Source organism: Trichechus manatus, unplaced genomic scaffold (assembly GCF_000243295.1).
Source record: "Trichechus manatus latirostris isolate Lorelei unplaced genomic scaffold, TriManLat1.0 scaffold00007, whole genome shotgun sequence".
Classification (NCBI taxonomy): Eukaryota; Metazoa; Chordata; class Mammalia; order Sirenia; family Trichechidae; genus Trichechus; species Trichechus manatus.
The window spans coordinates 18430410-18446518 of record NW_004443943.1 but is presented as its reverse complement, the minus strand read 5'-3'; the positions used below and the strand labels follow the sequence as shown (position 1 = coordinate 18446518).

The window sequence follows — 16109 nt, the reverse complement described above, 5'->3', positions numbered from 1 at the left end:
TTGTTATGTAGCAACAGAAATCAATACAATGAGACCACCACAATGATAACTTGGTACTGATCACCAGTTTAAAAAAATATATAATGTTATCTTTCATTCTGAAGTTCTCCATGTGCCCCTTGGCGATCCCATACCCTTCACTTTCTCCTCAGGCATAAGCACTATCCTGAATTCTTATCATTCCTTTGCTTTTCTTGGTATTTTTAACATATAGGCGTCCTCCCTAAATAATGTTATCATTTCATTTTGTCTCTTTTTGAACGTTAAATGGAATCATATTATATACATTCCTCTGGGCTTTACTTTTTTGTTACATTTTCTATTCCTTAAGACACATCCATATTACTATATTTATCTGCAGTTGATTCACTGCACACAGTATTCAATTAAATGGATAGACCAAAATATATTTAGACATGTTACTGTTGGGCATTAAGGTTGGTTCCAGGTTTTTGCTAATACAAACAGTGCTGCTATGAACATTTTTGTTCATGCCTCCTGTGTAAATGAGTAAGATTTTCTCTAGAAAGATCATCTACCTAAGAGCGAAACTGCTGGTTCATAGGGTAAGCACATATCAACTTTACTAGGCAATGCCAAACTGATTTCCAATGTAGGTGTACCAATGTACATGCCCACTGGAAGTCTGCAACATTCCAATTGCTCTGCAGCTTTGCTGTGTTAGTCTTCTATGGCTGTTAAATAAATATCCACAGTTCTCCCATATTCCCTACTCTCATTTATAGTCAGTGTTTTCTGAGCCTTGTTTAAGAAAATCTTTCCTAGTTATAAGTCATAAAAATATATTCCTCTAATGTCTTAGAAATTTTTTTATAGTTCTGTCTCTCACAAGTAAGTATTTAATTTCCCAGAACTGGTTTTAATGTATGGTTTTGTGGTGGACATACAATTTCACTTTGGATACCTAATTGTCATGGCACCAATTATTCATTTTTCCCACTGATCTATAGTAGCAGCATGTCATAACTCAGTTTTCCACCTATGTGTGGGTCTGTTTCTATGCTATTTTGTTCCATTGGTTATTTGTCTATTTCTGCACCAAAATAACACAATGTCTTAATTTATGGCTCTATTTTAAATCTTGAGATCTGGCAAAACATACCCTCCATCTTGTTCTTTTAATTAATAAATGTATTGGTTATTTATGGTCCTTTGTTCTTCAACATACATTTTCAAATCAGCCTAACAAATTCCACAAAACACCTATCTTCCTTATACATAAATATGGCACACTTTTCTATTTACTTATGTCTTTACTGTATTTCAATAGTTTATAATTTTACTCGTAAAAGTATTGCACTTCTTTCATTAGTTTTATTAGATGTATTATTTAAGATTTTATAAACTGTACTTTGTCTAAACCTCATGTACAAAGGGTTGAATTAATCATGATCCTCATCTACTCCTTGGTTCATGGCACATTATCATCGCTGGTCTAAATGCAATATAAATTTTTAAATCATTGTATTTTCTAACTATTTCCTGCTGTTGTATTAAAATTCAACTGACTTTTAATATTTACTTTGTATCCTGCCAACTTCCTAAATTAATTGTCTTATTAATTCTAGCCATTTAGCTGCAGATTATCCTGGGCTTTCTATGTAGATAATCATACAATTGTAAATGATAGTTTTTGTTTTTGTTTTTCCTTTCTAGTTCTTAAGCCTTTTTCTTGTCTTACTGTGGTGAATCTTCATTATAATGGCAACTAGGGGTGGTGATACCAAGCACCCTTGTCTTATTCTAGATCTTAAAGGGAATGCTTTCAATGTTGTCCCACTAAGTATGATGTTTGCAAAAAGTTTTTGTTTGATACCCTTAATGGAGTAAGGGAATTTCTTCCTATTCCTGGTCAGCACGCTAATTGTTTTTATAAATGGGTGATGAATTTTATTGCTTGCTTCTTCTATGAATGAGTGAGATGATCATATGATTTATTTCTTTTAATCTGATAATGCAGTATATAATATTGATTGATCTTCTAATGTCAAACTAACCTACCATTCCTGGGATAAGCTCAAACTGGTCAGGCAGTGTATTCTGTTTATACATGGCTAGATTTTGTTTCCTAACGTTTTGTTTAGAATTTTTGCATTTCTAGTTTTAAATGAAACTGGCCTCTAATTTTTCATTCTCACGTGTTTTTTGTCAAGTTTCTGGAAATAAGGTTATGTTAGCCTCATAAATGAGCTGGGGAATAGTTCTTATAAATACTCTGAGGAGTCCTGGTGGCACAGTGGTTAAGCGCTTGGCTACTAATGGAAAGGTTGGTGGTTCGAATCTACCAGCTGCTCTGCAGGGGAAAGATGCGGCGGTCTCCTTCTGTAAAGATACAGCTTGTGTAAGACTGGAATTAGAACCTGCAGTAAAACTGAGTCTCTCTGTGTGTGCATTTGTGCTTGTTTTGGTAGGACTACTGTTTGGTAGGACTGCTATAGATCTAGTTAGGTTTCTTATTTCTTTAGTCATTTTGGCAAGGTGTATTTTTTCTGGGAATTCACCCATTATATCTAAGCTTTTGAATGCATTGGTGTAAAATTATTCATATTATCAATTCAGTATCTTAATCATGTCTACATATGCACCTTTTTCATTCTAAATATGGTTTTCTGGTACATTTTCTTTTTCTATTGATCAATATTGTCACACGTTTGTCAATTTCATTAATCTTCTTGAAGAACCAACTTCTGGCTTTCTGATTATCTACACTGTTTATTTGCTGTTTCTAAGTTTCTTCTCTTGTCTTTAATATTTCCCTCCATGTACTTTTTTTGTAAAGAAAGTATTTTGTTGTTCTTTTTCTAATTTCTTAAGTTGGATATTTAGTTAATTCCTTGTCTGTTTCTCTTTTCTTCTAATATAATAGGCACTAAGGCTATATATTTCCTTCAAGATACTACTTTAAGTGTAACCCATGAGTTTGATATGTAGTATTTTCACTATTGTTCACTTCTAAATACTTTGACCAATTCTGCTAGGGGTTTATCAATTTCACTAATCTAATATCCATTTTTATTTACTTGACCTATTAGCTATTTAGAAAGGTGTTTCTTAATTTCCAAAACATTGTTCATAATAGCAGAAACTACAAACAACCCAAGTGCCCATCAGCTGATGAATACAACAACAAGTGGTGTATATTCAGACAATGGAACACAATTCAACAACTAAAAGAACTACCTATATACACAAAATGGATGAATTGCACAGCCTATAGGCTGAATGAAAGAAGTGAGACAGAAGAGTACATAGGGATGATTCCATTTATCTGAAGTTCTAGAACAGGCAAAACTAATCTATGTCTTTAAAAATCAGATCAGAAAAGTGGATGTCAGGGGTGGACTGAAGGGGTATTGACTGGGAATAATTACAAGTGAACTTTCTGGGAACTACTCCTATACTTGGCTTCTAAATAACATTCACCACTAAAAGAATTGGGGCTCTTTAGAGAAAGGACTTATTCCAGACCTCAGGCAGGAAAAATACAAGGTGACTCTGGAGTTTTGGAACTTCTTGTTCTACCAGAAATTAAGGAAGTACATAAAAAATGATGGCTATATATACCCATGAACACTACCCAGAGAGGATTCCCTGGCCTAATCTGGGATAATTTGAACATTGAAATAAATAATGACATAATAGATAACTCAGTAACTAAATTACAAATCCATGTGGCCTGATACTCATACATGAATAAATAAATAAATAAATAAATGAAAGAGTAATCTCTTCCTTACAGTTGAATGCTAACTAATAACTATAGAAGCAATGCTGGAGTTAGAATGGATGCTAAAACTAGTTGGGTCGAAGTTCATTGAGGAACAGGATATATAAATACAGGTAGTCCCTGGCTTACAACATATTCTAGTTATGATGAACCGCACTTATGACCATCGATTTTTTTTTGGAAAAGCATCCCCAAAACACCAAACCCATTGCCATTAAGTCAATTTTGACTCATAGTGACCCTACAGGACAGAGTAGAACTGCCCCCTAAGGTTTCCAAGGAGCAGCTGGTGGATTAGAACTGCCAAGCTTTTGGTTAGCAGCCATAGCTCTTAACTACTGCACACCAGTAGTGCATAATTTGCTGATGTTATCATTCTCATGCCAACCCCCAAAGACAAATAAAGATCAGATTTATAAAGCTACTGATAATAAAAGGCAATAATAATGAAAACAAAAAAGAGGTACTCAATTTACATCAGAACTGACTTATGATGGAGTCATTGGAAAAGAACGCTATTATAAGTCAGGGACTACCTGTAGTCTTTAAGTTATTTCCCCATAAATTACTTTTTACAAAGGGAAATGTAGTAACTTTATAGTGAAGAAACCTGGTGGACATCACCTTAGTAGTCAAACTTACTATCACCAGTAGTGAGACAAATCATATGTGCCTCCTGATATGATGCAGTAAAGACACAGGACATCACCTCTGGTATTGATGAAAAAAGGCACAATCTGAATCTAATCATGAGGACACATCAGACAAACCAAAATTAATGGACACTCAATAAAGTAGCTTATACCCTTACAAAATGTCAAGGTCAAGAAAGGCAAAGAAAGTCTAAGAAAATTTCCGGATTAAAGAAGCCTAAAGAAATGTGTCAAATTAAATGCAATGTATAATCTTAGACTGGATCTTGGACTAGAAGAAAAAAAAAAATCTATAAAGAACATTATCGTGACAGTTGACAAAATATGAATATGAACTATGGATTAGGGAAGAGTACTATGTCAATATTAAATCCCCTGGTTTTGATAACGTGCAGTGGCTCAACAAAAAAAAAAATTTTTTTTTTTTTTTTAAATAATGCTTTAGATGAGAGTTTACAGAGCAAATTAGTTTCTCATTAAACAATACACATACTGTTTTGTGACAATGGTTGCCAACCCCATGACATGTCAACACTCTCTTCTTCTTGACCTTGGGTTCCTCATTATCAGCTTTCCTGTCCCCTTCTGTCTTCTCATCCTTGCCCTGGGTTGGTGTGCCCATTTAGTCTCCTTTTATTTTATGGGCCTGTCTAATCTTTGGCTGTAGGGTGAACCTCAGGAGTGACTTCAATACTGAATTAAAAGGGTGTCCAGGGGCATATTCTCTGTCAGACCAGTAAGTCTCGTCTTTTTTTGTGAGTTATAATTTTGTTCTGTATTTTTCTCCAGCTCTGTCCAGGACCCTCTATTGTGATCCTTGTCATAGCAGTTGGTGGTGGTAGCCAGGCACAATCTAGTTGTACTGGACTCAGTCTGGTGAAGGCTATGGTAGTTGTGGTCCATCAGGCCTTTGGACTAATCAGAAAAAAAATATACTCTTAAATTATTCAGGAAAAAAGTATGTATGTGTATAGTGTGCATGTATAGGGGAAGGAAAGGAAGAGGAAAAGGGAGTGAGGATGTGAGACAGAAAACAAATGGGGTAAAATGTAAACGTCAGTAAATCTGGGGAAAGGATATATGGGAGTTACTTGTATTATTTCTGCAACTTTTCTCTAAGAATGGAATTATTTCAAATAAAAAGTTTCCAAAAAATAAAGACAAGCTACATATGTTTTTCTTTTACAAACAGACAAATATTCCAAACTTCTTGACCTTTTATATAAATGGTTTCAGTGGTATACAACCTAGCAGATACCTCTGAAATAAGAAATACATCTAGTGTAACAATGGGAGAGAGTAACTGTTTTTCAAAAGAAATTCATGCTGTGAAGAAAGCATTCTGAAAATGGATATTTAGAAATGTTTCCACCATTATGTGATTTTGTGGTTGAAAAAGATAATTTGAAGTGTATTACCTATAAAAATGCCTGTTAGCAAATTTATGAAATCTGGAAATAGAATCTTCTAAGTGAAGCTTTTAATAGGTTTTCAATCAATTTGTTAATATCCAATTAGTTTGAAAGAATGACTGACAAAAGGGAAGATGAAAATTTTTAAGTCAAATTTTAACAAAAGCCATAGCAAAATTTATGGATGGGTTGAAAATTTAGTATCGTGATAATAAGCACAGCCAATGAAGTGATGCAATCTAACATATGTGATGTGTCTTTTTTGGGCAATGACAGCCATTAAAAACAAGTACTGAACAAAATGAATTTAGAACCAGATTTTTGAATCACTGTACCATAAAGTGATCTATTTTAAAAACAACAAGCATATTAGACAGAACTTTTTACTGTACCATTAATTTTTTATAAATGTGTAATATAGCTTGTTTTATCTTTATCTCATTCTTTAAAATTTTCTATTTTTGTGTATTTTATAATGTATGTAACATATTAGTATAGTATCACATGCATATAATTTATAAATAAACATACATATATCAGGGGTATTTCCTTAAAAATTTCAGTACTACTACACCAGATACCCAGAGAATGTAACATTTTTTGTTTTTAAATATTTTTCTAGTTGCATATACTAAATGTCTAATAAATTTTCTCACTAAAAACCAGTTTCTCTCAAAAGGATAAAATAAAAATTAGATTTTAAAATTTAGTTTTCAGTAGTTTGATAATATAATTTCAGCCAAGATACATAGACTATTGTGTACTTTTAATAATTATAATACGTTAAATTTTTTTTACCATTCTTGATGTTAGGGAAAACAAGATGTGTAGGTGAACTTCTGTTTTCAGGAGCTTCTTTCTTCTGGCTAACGGTTGAAATAAAACTGCTGAAAGTGGAAATTTGGCCTTTGGCTCCTCTGTCCAAACCCTAAAAACAGAAAAGTCAATATTGCAACATAGTTCCTATTAGCCGTACTTGAGTTATTTTATTATAAAAATCATTAACATTTATAACAGAGCTTTTAATTTGATGATATAGGTATATAAAACAGATGCATATAAAAATGACTTACCTTTTCTAGGACCAAATTGTTCTTAAGTATAAAATGAAAATAACCATGTCATCTAACTGCTTACAAACTGATAAAGTTTGAAAATGAGCATAATAATAACACCTAACTCACTGGGTTGTTGTGAGGTTTAACTGAGCTAATGCATACAAAAAATTAGCACAGTTCCTTGTACATAGTACACACTCGATTAATGTCAACTGCTATTTTAAGTTTACATTAGATAATAACTTAGTATCACCAAAAAACAAAAAAAACCCAAACCCATTGCTATCGAGTTGATTCCAACTCACAGCGACCCTATAGGACAGAGTAGAACTGCCCCATAGGGATTCCAAGGAATGGCTGGTGGATTTGAACTGCTGACCTTTTGGTTAGCAGCCAAGCTCTTAACCACTGTGCCATGAGGGCTCCAACTTAGTATTAGATAATACTATTTTTGTGACCTCCACAAATATTACTTTAATTATTTTTAATAATTAATCTGCATGTGGTACTTAACAGGTTGATTTACTGAAGTCTTTACTGTCATGTGATGCAACTTTAAAAGTTCAGGTAAAAAGACAAGGACCTAGAGGTACAACTACCCAAAGTACAAGCACTGTAACTGTACTTTGGGAAGGTGCCACCAGGATTAAAAAAAAAAAAAAACTGTGCTAAGCACATAGGGATCCTTAGGCACAATGCAAACTTCTGTAGCACAGAATTTATCCACTAACACATTTTCCACAAAACATAACTCTATTAAAATTCATAATATATAAAATTAATCTGTAGTTTATAATTATAAATAATATTATGTTATCAGTACAACACTCAGCTACAGAGTTGCCTCAGGGCTTATTTACAGCTCTCAGCTCTTTATATCCTATGTTCCAGCTTACAGATGCATACAGGCAGTCCCTGGATTACGAACAAGTTCAGTTCCTAAATCTGTCTTTAAGTTGAATTTGTAGGTAAGTCGGAACAGTACGGTTTGTATCTAACATCAGTTAGAGTCAAATGTCTTAGTATACAGTGCACCTTTCTATGCATAAAAAACTTTAAAGAAACACTTCCAGATATACAAAAACATCTTTAACATAATGTTATGGATTGAATTGTGTCCCCCTAAAATGTGTGTCAACTTGACTAGGGCATGATTCCCAGTATTGTGTGGTTGTCCATTTTGTGATCTGATGTGATTATCCTATGTGTTGTAAATCCTAACATCTGTGATGTTACTGGGGGCCCTGATGGCGCAGTGGTTAAGAGCTCAGGCTGCTAACCAAAAGGTCAGCAGTTCGAATCCACCAGCCACTCCTTGGAAACCCTACAGGGCAGTTCTACTCTGTCCTATAGGGTCGCTATGAGTTGGAATCAACTTGAGGGCAACGGGTAGTAGTAGTAGTATGATGTTAATGGGCAGAATTAAAGGCAGTTATGTTAATGATGCAAGACTCGATCTACAGGATTAGGTTGTATTGTTAGTCAAACTCTTTTGAGGTATAAAAGAGAGAATCGAGCAGAGAGGAGAGGGACCTCCTACCACCAAAAAGAAGAGCCATGAGTTGAACACGTCCTTTGGACTCAAGGTCCCTGTGCTGAGAAACTCCTAGACTGAGAGGAAGATTGATGACACGGACCTTCCCAACAGAGCCAACGGACAGATAAAGCCTTCCCTTAGAGGTGGCGTCCTGAATTTGGACTTCTAGCCTTAACTGTGAGAGAATAAATTTGTTTGTTAAAGCCATCTACTTGTGGTATTTCTGTTATAGCATAGCAGTATTAGATAACTAAGACATATAATAATACAGTAATAATAACAATAATGTTTTGATGCACGTCGCAAAGTAGTGCCCCTTTGTTATTATGAACCATTGTACATACCTCGAATTTTTAATAACAGGTTTTATGGGGGCTGGTTTGTCACTATGGGTTGTACCTAAGATGGATGTTCATAACCTGGGGACTGCCTGTACTAGAATATAGAAGTTAATGTCTTTCTTAACATCCATTTCTTTACTCTAAAGGTAACTTCCCTGCTTTCACGGTAGAGAAAGAGTTTCTTTTTCATCTCTTCACTCATTCACCAACTTAATTTCCATTTATCTTTTTAGAGTCAGCTTGTACGCCGTGTGGCAGACACATTTATGCTCACTAAATATCCACAGTTCTCCCAGATTCCCTACTCTCATGTAGTTGAGTGGAGCCATGTGATTAATTCTGACTGACAGGCATAAGTGGAAATAACGTCTATCATTTCTGGGCCAGGAAGTGTCAACACATTTAAGGGCTGGTGGGCAAATCGCTAGCGTCTCTCTCTCTTCCTCCTCTGCTACAACCATGGAGGCTGAGCTGAGAAATCAGAACATCTATCAGCTTGGGTCCCTAAGTGACTATGTGGAGCAGAGTCACTGCTGATCAACATTAGCTATGTACCATCACAACGTTCAACCACTGACTCTTGGGGTTAATTTGTAACCGTAGCATAATCTAATCTATTATAACTTCTCTTCAAAGCTTCTTCTGGTGGTTGTCATTTCTACAACATTATTCACTCTTATTTATGGTTGTAATTTACTTCAGTTATTCCATTGAAATTTTAATTGTTCTCATATTGGTCATTCATGCTGGACCAGGAGTTCCTTATTCATCACAGAGCTTGACATATAGTTAATCTTCTGCACAGGTTGTGCACTTTAGAAGAAATGAATTATGTTTTTCTTTGTTCCTTCCTTTCTCCCTTCCCTTACTTTCCTTTAAAAGATCAGTATGAAAAGAACTCAGAGTGAATAAATTTCAGATATGATACATACAGAATTAAAACATTTCTGGAATTAAGAGAATTTTTAGTGATCAGTTAATTAATTCCTTAACAGATGAGGAAACCAAGGCTGTCTGAGACTGACCCCTATCTGTCAGCTAACAAGTAACAGAGATGTGATAGACACTAAATAAGAACTTGAAGGATACTGCTATCAGTAAAGTACATAATGCAACTTTTTGTGCATGGCATCTTTGGTCCCTCATAGATTTTGTTTTTATTTGCTTTTGCTTGCTCCTTGATTCTTGGCTAGATTTTGGCTCAGTGAAGTCTAGCTCATTTAATATTTCTGTTTTAGGGTTAGCTTCCATGATCCAGCCTATAAAAGTTACATACAGTACCTAATTAAAATAAAATAGCCTTCTAATAAGTGTAGGATATGAATGTGAAATTTCAGAATCATAGATGAGATGGTATCATCTGAGGTCCTGTAATAAACCTAGGACAAAACAGACGCCTAAAATATGATTACTCCTATGATAAAACAAGTCATTTATTGAGTGCTTGTTATATGCCTGGTATTGTATTACCCACTGCCATCAAGTCAATTCCAACTCATAGCAACCCTACAGGACAGAGCAGAACCGCCCCATACGGTTTCCAAGGCTGTGATATTTATGGAAGCAGACTGTCACATCTTTCTCCTGCGGAGTGGCTAGTGGGTTTGGACCACCGACCTTTCAGTTAGCAGCCATGCACTTAAAACCACTGTGCACCAGGGCTACTTGGTACTGTATTAGGTCCTTTATAACATTTCGATGAGATATGTATGTACACCCCATTTTACAGGGAAATTGAAGTGTCATGCCTAGGTTCAAGTGGGAAACCAGAATTCAAACTCCAGTCTGGACAACAATGAAGTCTGTATTTTTAAATCACCATACCATAGAGTCTCTCGCTATAGCTGCTGTCAGTTGCTACGGGCTTACCGTTTTCTAGTAGGTGTGTTACACGCATCAGCATATTTAATTTCACAATAACCTTTTGTGGTTATTATTTTCTCAATTTTACAGATGTAAGTTGAGTTAAATTTAACAGCTTTAAGAACAACTACCTACCTAACCAGGAGAAATTAACATAAGCAGAAAAATTAAGTGTACTACAGGGAAACCTTTGATGTTTTAGCAGTCTAGTAAAGACTCAATATTTTATTCTCTTTTTATCCCCTTTCTCCATCCCTTTTTAATAAAAGAAGGTCCCAAAGAACAGTCTTTGGTTCACCTGTGGGATGCAATACAAAATAACTGATTCAATCAACAAAGTCATTCAACAACTATCAGTTCTAATTCCTAGTAGATTTATAATATAGATGCCCAAAGATATGAGAGAATATACCCCAAGACAGAAAAAAAGTAAATAAGACAGTAATACTCAATACTTTCCTGTAAGGCAGGCTTAGTAAATTACATAACTGACATAATATTAGTAAATTACAGTAATATTCTTAAGTTCACAGTAGTTTAATTAGAAAAATAAAATCCAAATAAACTATATATTTGAAAAGTAAATCATTCCTTGATATAAATATTAGCATTAATTAATATTAATTAAAATTAAGAATTCTATTAACTACCAGGGCAAAGTTTGCTTATTTGTATGGCTTGCTCTGTTACAACATTAATAGTGGGAACAAATGCCAAATCTTGAATGCAATATATATTTCATTTATACATAGTAATTAAGAAAAGTAATCAGCCTGTAAAATGAAGTCATTCATATCTTGTACAGTGTAAGGCCCCTTAGTAACAGAGCTTTGTTAGCTTAGTTGCAAATATTTACAATAACTCGATATACCAAAAAAAAAAAAACAAAAAAACCAAAAATACCAAACCCGCTGCTGTCGAGTCGATTCTGACTCATAGTGACCCTATATCAAGGACTTTTTTTTTTCTTGATAACTCTCATGGATGTTATCTAAAACTGAGCAAAAACAGGATCTGGCAGAGTGTGATTAAAACAGAGTCAGTAAGGAAGAATGGTCCAGTGAGATGGGACTGGAGAGGTAGGCAGGGACTATATCATGAAACCTCAAGGCTAAGGAGTATAGATTCTATTCTGCAAGATGTTTACAGTGTTTTATCGACTGTGGATTATAACAAATTATCGATAATATTACAGAGAATGGGAACTTCAGAACACTTAATAGTGTTCATACAGAACCTGTACACAGAACAAGAGGCAGTCATTTGAACACAAAAAGGGGATACTGTGTGGTTTAAAACTGGAAAAAGGTATGTGGCAGGGTTGTATCCTTTCACCTTACTTATTCAATCTGTATGTTGAGCAAACAATCCAAGAAGCTGGACTATATGATGAAGAATGCAGCACCAGGACTGGAGGAAGACTCATTAACAACCTGTGATATAGGGATGACGTGACCTTCCTTGCTGAAAATAAAGACAACTTGAAGCACTTACTGATGAAGGCCCAAGACTACAGCCTTCAGTATGGGTTACACCTACACATGAAGAAAATGAAAATCCTCACAACTGGACCAATAAATAACATCATGATGAACAAAGGAGAAATCAAAGTTGTCAATGATTTCATTCTACTTGGATCAACAATCAACATCCATGGAAGCAGCAGTCAAGAAATCAAATGACATACTGCATTGGGCAAATATGTGCAAAAGGCCTCTTTAAAGTTTTAAAAAGCAAAGATGGCACTTAAAGGACTAAGGTGCACCTGACCCAAGACATGGTATTTTCAATCACCTCATATGCATGCAAAAGCTGGATGATGAAAATGAAGACAGAAGAAGAACTGATGCACTTGAATTGTGGTGTTGGCAAAGAATACTGAATATACCGTGGACTGCAAGAAGAACAAATAAGTAAGTCTTAGAAGAAATACAACCAGAATGTTCCTTAGAAGTGAGGATGGCAAGATTTTGACTCGCTTACTTTGGACGTGTCATCAGGAAAGTCCAGTTGCTAGAAAGGGACATCATATTTTGTAAAGCAGAAGGCCAATTAAAATGAGGGAAACCCTCAATGAAATGGACTGACAAAACAGCCACAACATGGACTCAAACATAGCAATGATCATGAAGATGGCGCATGCCAGGCAACATTTTGTTCTATTATACATAAGGCTGCCACGAATTGAAGTAGACTAACAGCAACTAACAACAACAACAAGACAGGGAAAAATTACTGAAGACTTCTAAGTAGGAGAGTAACACGACCATACTTAAATTTTAGAAAAATTACTCTGGCAACAGTGTAGGGAATTTACTGAAGGGGGGTAATTTTGGAAGTGTAGACCATATAGAAATCTACTGCAAAAAATGAAGAAAACTAAACAGACAGTAGCAACAGAGAATGAAAAGAAATGGTAGCCAGGGCCAAAGCAATGACAAAAATGGTAACAGCTATTTCAGGTCCAAGTCTGAAATATAATGAAAATCAGAGCACCCTCCCATAAACTACAAAATAAATTAAATGAACAATGTAAAATACTTTACTTCAAATTTCAGGGGAATAGACATATTTTGACACTTCAGTGTATAGATTTAAATTATGTAAATACTTGAAGAAAATTCTAGAAGACTGGGTTACATAAACATGATTTGTAAGTAACCAGAAAAGGAACTAATACTTATTAGGCAAAAGAATGCTGCACATGCCAAAATAACTGAATTTTTCCAGTTGATAGGGTTATTATTAGGCAGCAATAGAAAACCAATACAAGGACAGAACCATAGAAAACATGGACATTTATTATATGAGCTGACAAAGGACATTAATAATGAATGGCTAGTCAGGCAGCCAACAAATATATGAAAAGATGCTCACAATCATTAGCCATTAGAGAGATGCAAATCAAAACTACAATGAGATACCATCTCACCCCTGCAAAAATGGCAATGATTTAAAAAAAAACAGAAAACAACAAATTCCAGTGAGGTTGTAGAGAGACTGGAACTCTTAGACATTGCTGGTGAGATTTGAAAATGGTACAATCACTATGTAAAACGGTATGGCGCTTCCTCGAAAAGCTAGAAATATAAATACTATTTCTATATACAAATGATCCAGCAATCCCGCTCCTAGGTATATATCCAAGAGTTTTAAGAGCAGTGACACAAATATATATATGCACTTCTATAATCATTGCAGCATTATTCACAACTGCAAAGATGGAAACAATCTAAGTGCCCATCAATGGATAAATGGATAAACAAACTGTGGTACATACATACAATGAATACTATGCAACTGTGAAGAATAAGGAGTCCGCGAAACATCTTATAATATGGATGAATCTGGAGGACATTATACTGAGTGAAAAAAAGTCAATCACAAAAGGACAAATATTGTACGGTTCCACTATTACAAAAAGTCAAGAATAGATGTACACACAGAAAGCAACATTCTTTGATGGTCACCAGGGGTGGGAGGAGAATCACTTTCTAGATAACAGACACTTGTTATTTTTGGTGATGGGAAAGGCAATACCAAATATGGGTGAAGTCTGTACAACTTGACCAAGGCAGATGAAGACACTAAGAAGTATGTAAGATAAAGGGACAATTTTGGTAAATGCTTTAACACATACAATTTCACAACAACAGTAATAACCAAAAAATATGGGTGTGCTTACACAGGTAGGTATGCATGCATACATACATATAGGAAGGCATATATGAGTACATGTGAGAGTATGTATAGGTGTATTTGTAGGTATATGTATACACGTTTGTTTGTGCTGCATATATACCCATATATAATAAATCATATGGGGGCACAGTTATGGAGGCTTCCTATACATATCCAAACAACTTGTGGGATTGGTTTACTGAGTTAAAAGGCTTAGGACGATACTCTCATGGGACAATTTAGTCAACTGGCATAACATAGTTCATAAAGATAATGTTCTGCATCCTAGTTTGGTGAGCAGTGTCTGGGGTCTTAAAAGCTTGCGAGCAGCTGTCTAAGATACAACTACTGGTCTCTACTCTTCTAGAGCAAAAGAGAATGAAAGAAACCAAAGAATCGAAGAAGAAACTAGTCCACAGGACTGATAGCCCACACAAACGATGGCCTCTTCTAACCTGAGACCAGAAGAACTAGATGGTGCCCAGCTATCACTACCTACCGTTCTGACCAGGGAGAAAATAGAAGGTCCTGGGCAGAACGGGAGAAAAATGTAGAACAAAATTCTAATTCCTAAAAAAAAGGCCAAACCTACTAGACTAACAGAGACAAGAGGAACCCTTGAGGCTATCGCCCTAAAATACCTTTTAACCGTGGCACTGAAGCTACTCCTAGAAGTCACCTTTCAGCCCAATAATAAATTGGCTTATAAAATAAACAACATCACCCATGATTAATGTGCTTCCTTAAACAATCAACTATCTGAAACCAAATGGTTAACATTTACCCAAAAGCAAAGATGAGAAGGCAAGGAGGGGAAGGGAGCTAGACCAATGGAAACAGAACAGAATGGAAATAATGAGAATGCTGACACATTGTGAAAATTGTAACCAATGTCACAGAACAATCTGAATAAAAATTGTTAAATGGGAACCTAATTTGCTGTGTAAACTTTCACCTAAAAAACAATGTTAAAAAAAAAAGAAATGAATGAATGAATGGCCAAAGAGATAAGAAATCCAGCAGAAGGTGAAGTGTTACAAACTAAGGGAGGATAATGTTTCAATAAAAAAAGTGGTCAAAAATATTACATGATAAAGAGTGGTTAGCCCCAAAAAGTACCTCATGAATGAAATCTTGGGAGACCTTGGAGACAACAGTCAGGGGAATGGTGGTGGCAGAAACTATATGAAATGGATTCACAAATAACTGGGAAAATGGGAAATGAAAGCAATGAGCCAGGATTGCTGTTTAGAAGCTTTACTTCTTCCCCCAAAGGGAGAGAAGCCAGCAGATAGAAGGGTACAAATGTTTGAGGGGAAATATATTGAACACGTTAACTTGGCTGCCAAATCCAATGTTCCTTTCTAGCTAAACTGTCCCACTCATGGTCCCCAAAGCACTGCTGCTATTAGTTGTGCAGAAATGGCCACAGATTGAAGCAGGAATAGGCACTCAATCCAAAGGCAGCCTATCTGTAGGCTGAGAGCCACACATTAGGTGGCCTAGCACAAAAGGCATTGAAGCATTTTAGTAAGTCAATCAGATCAGATCTTTCCAGATTTTAGACTGAGGAATATGAGAAAGACTGGCTAGCCAAGGGTAAGAGAACAGCAGAGACACAGAGAACAACTAGTTTACAGCACTGCCTCTGTTCCTGTTTGCTTTCTGGTTCTAATCCACGTGCACCATTTCAATAAATCCCCCTTTTCCTTAAGAAATCATAAGTGACCTTAAATTCTGGTCCTTGTAATAATAATAAGAAGAAAGCTTAAACAACATGAAAAAAAATATCCTTGGTTTGGTAAGTCTTTTGTTT

At 35.4% G+C, this 16109-nt stretch overlaps 1 protein-coding gene across 2 annotated transcripts in view; it reads right to left on the bottom strand.

The window, feature by feature from the left end:
• Nucleotides 1-16109, bottom strand: part of HECTD2 (HECT domain E3 ubiquitin protein ligase 2) — a 92423-nt gene that overhangs the window by 62235 nt on the left and 14079 nt on the right. For both annotated transcript variants that reach the window (XR_002825533.1, XM_004369923.2), the window contains exon 2: nucleotides 6612-6741. Coding sequence is in view for 1 of the 2 variants with exons in the window: in XM_004369923.2 (XP_004369980.1) it covers nucleotides 6612-6741 (130 nt within the window). In the remaining variant the exon portion in view is untranslated. The remainder of the gene's footprint in view (nucleotides 1-6611; nucleotides 6742-16109) is intronic.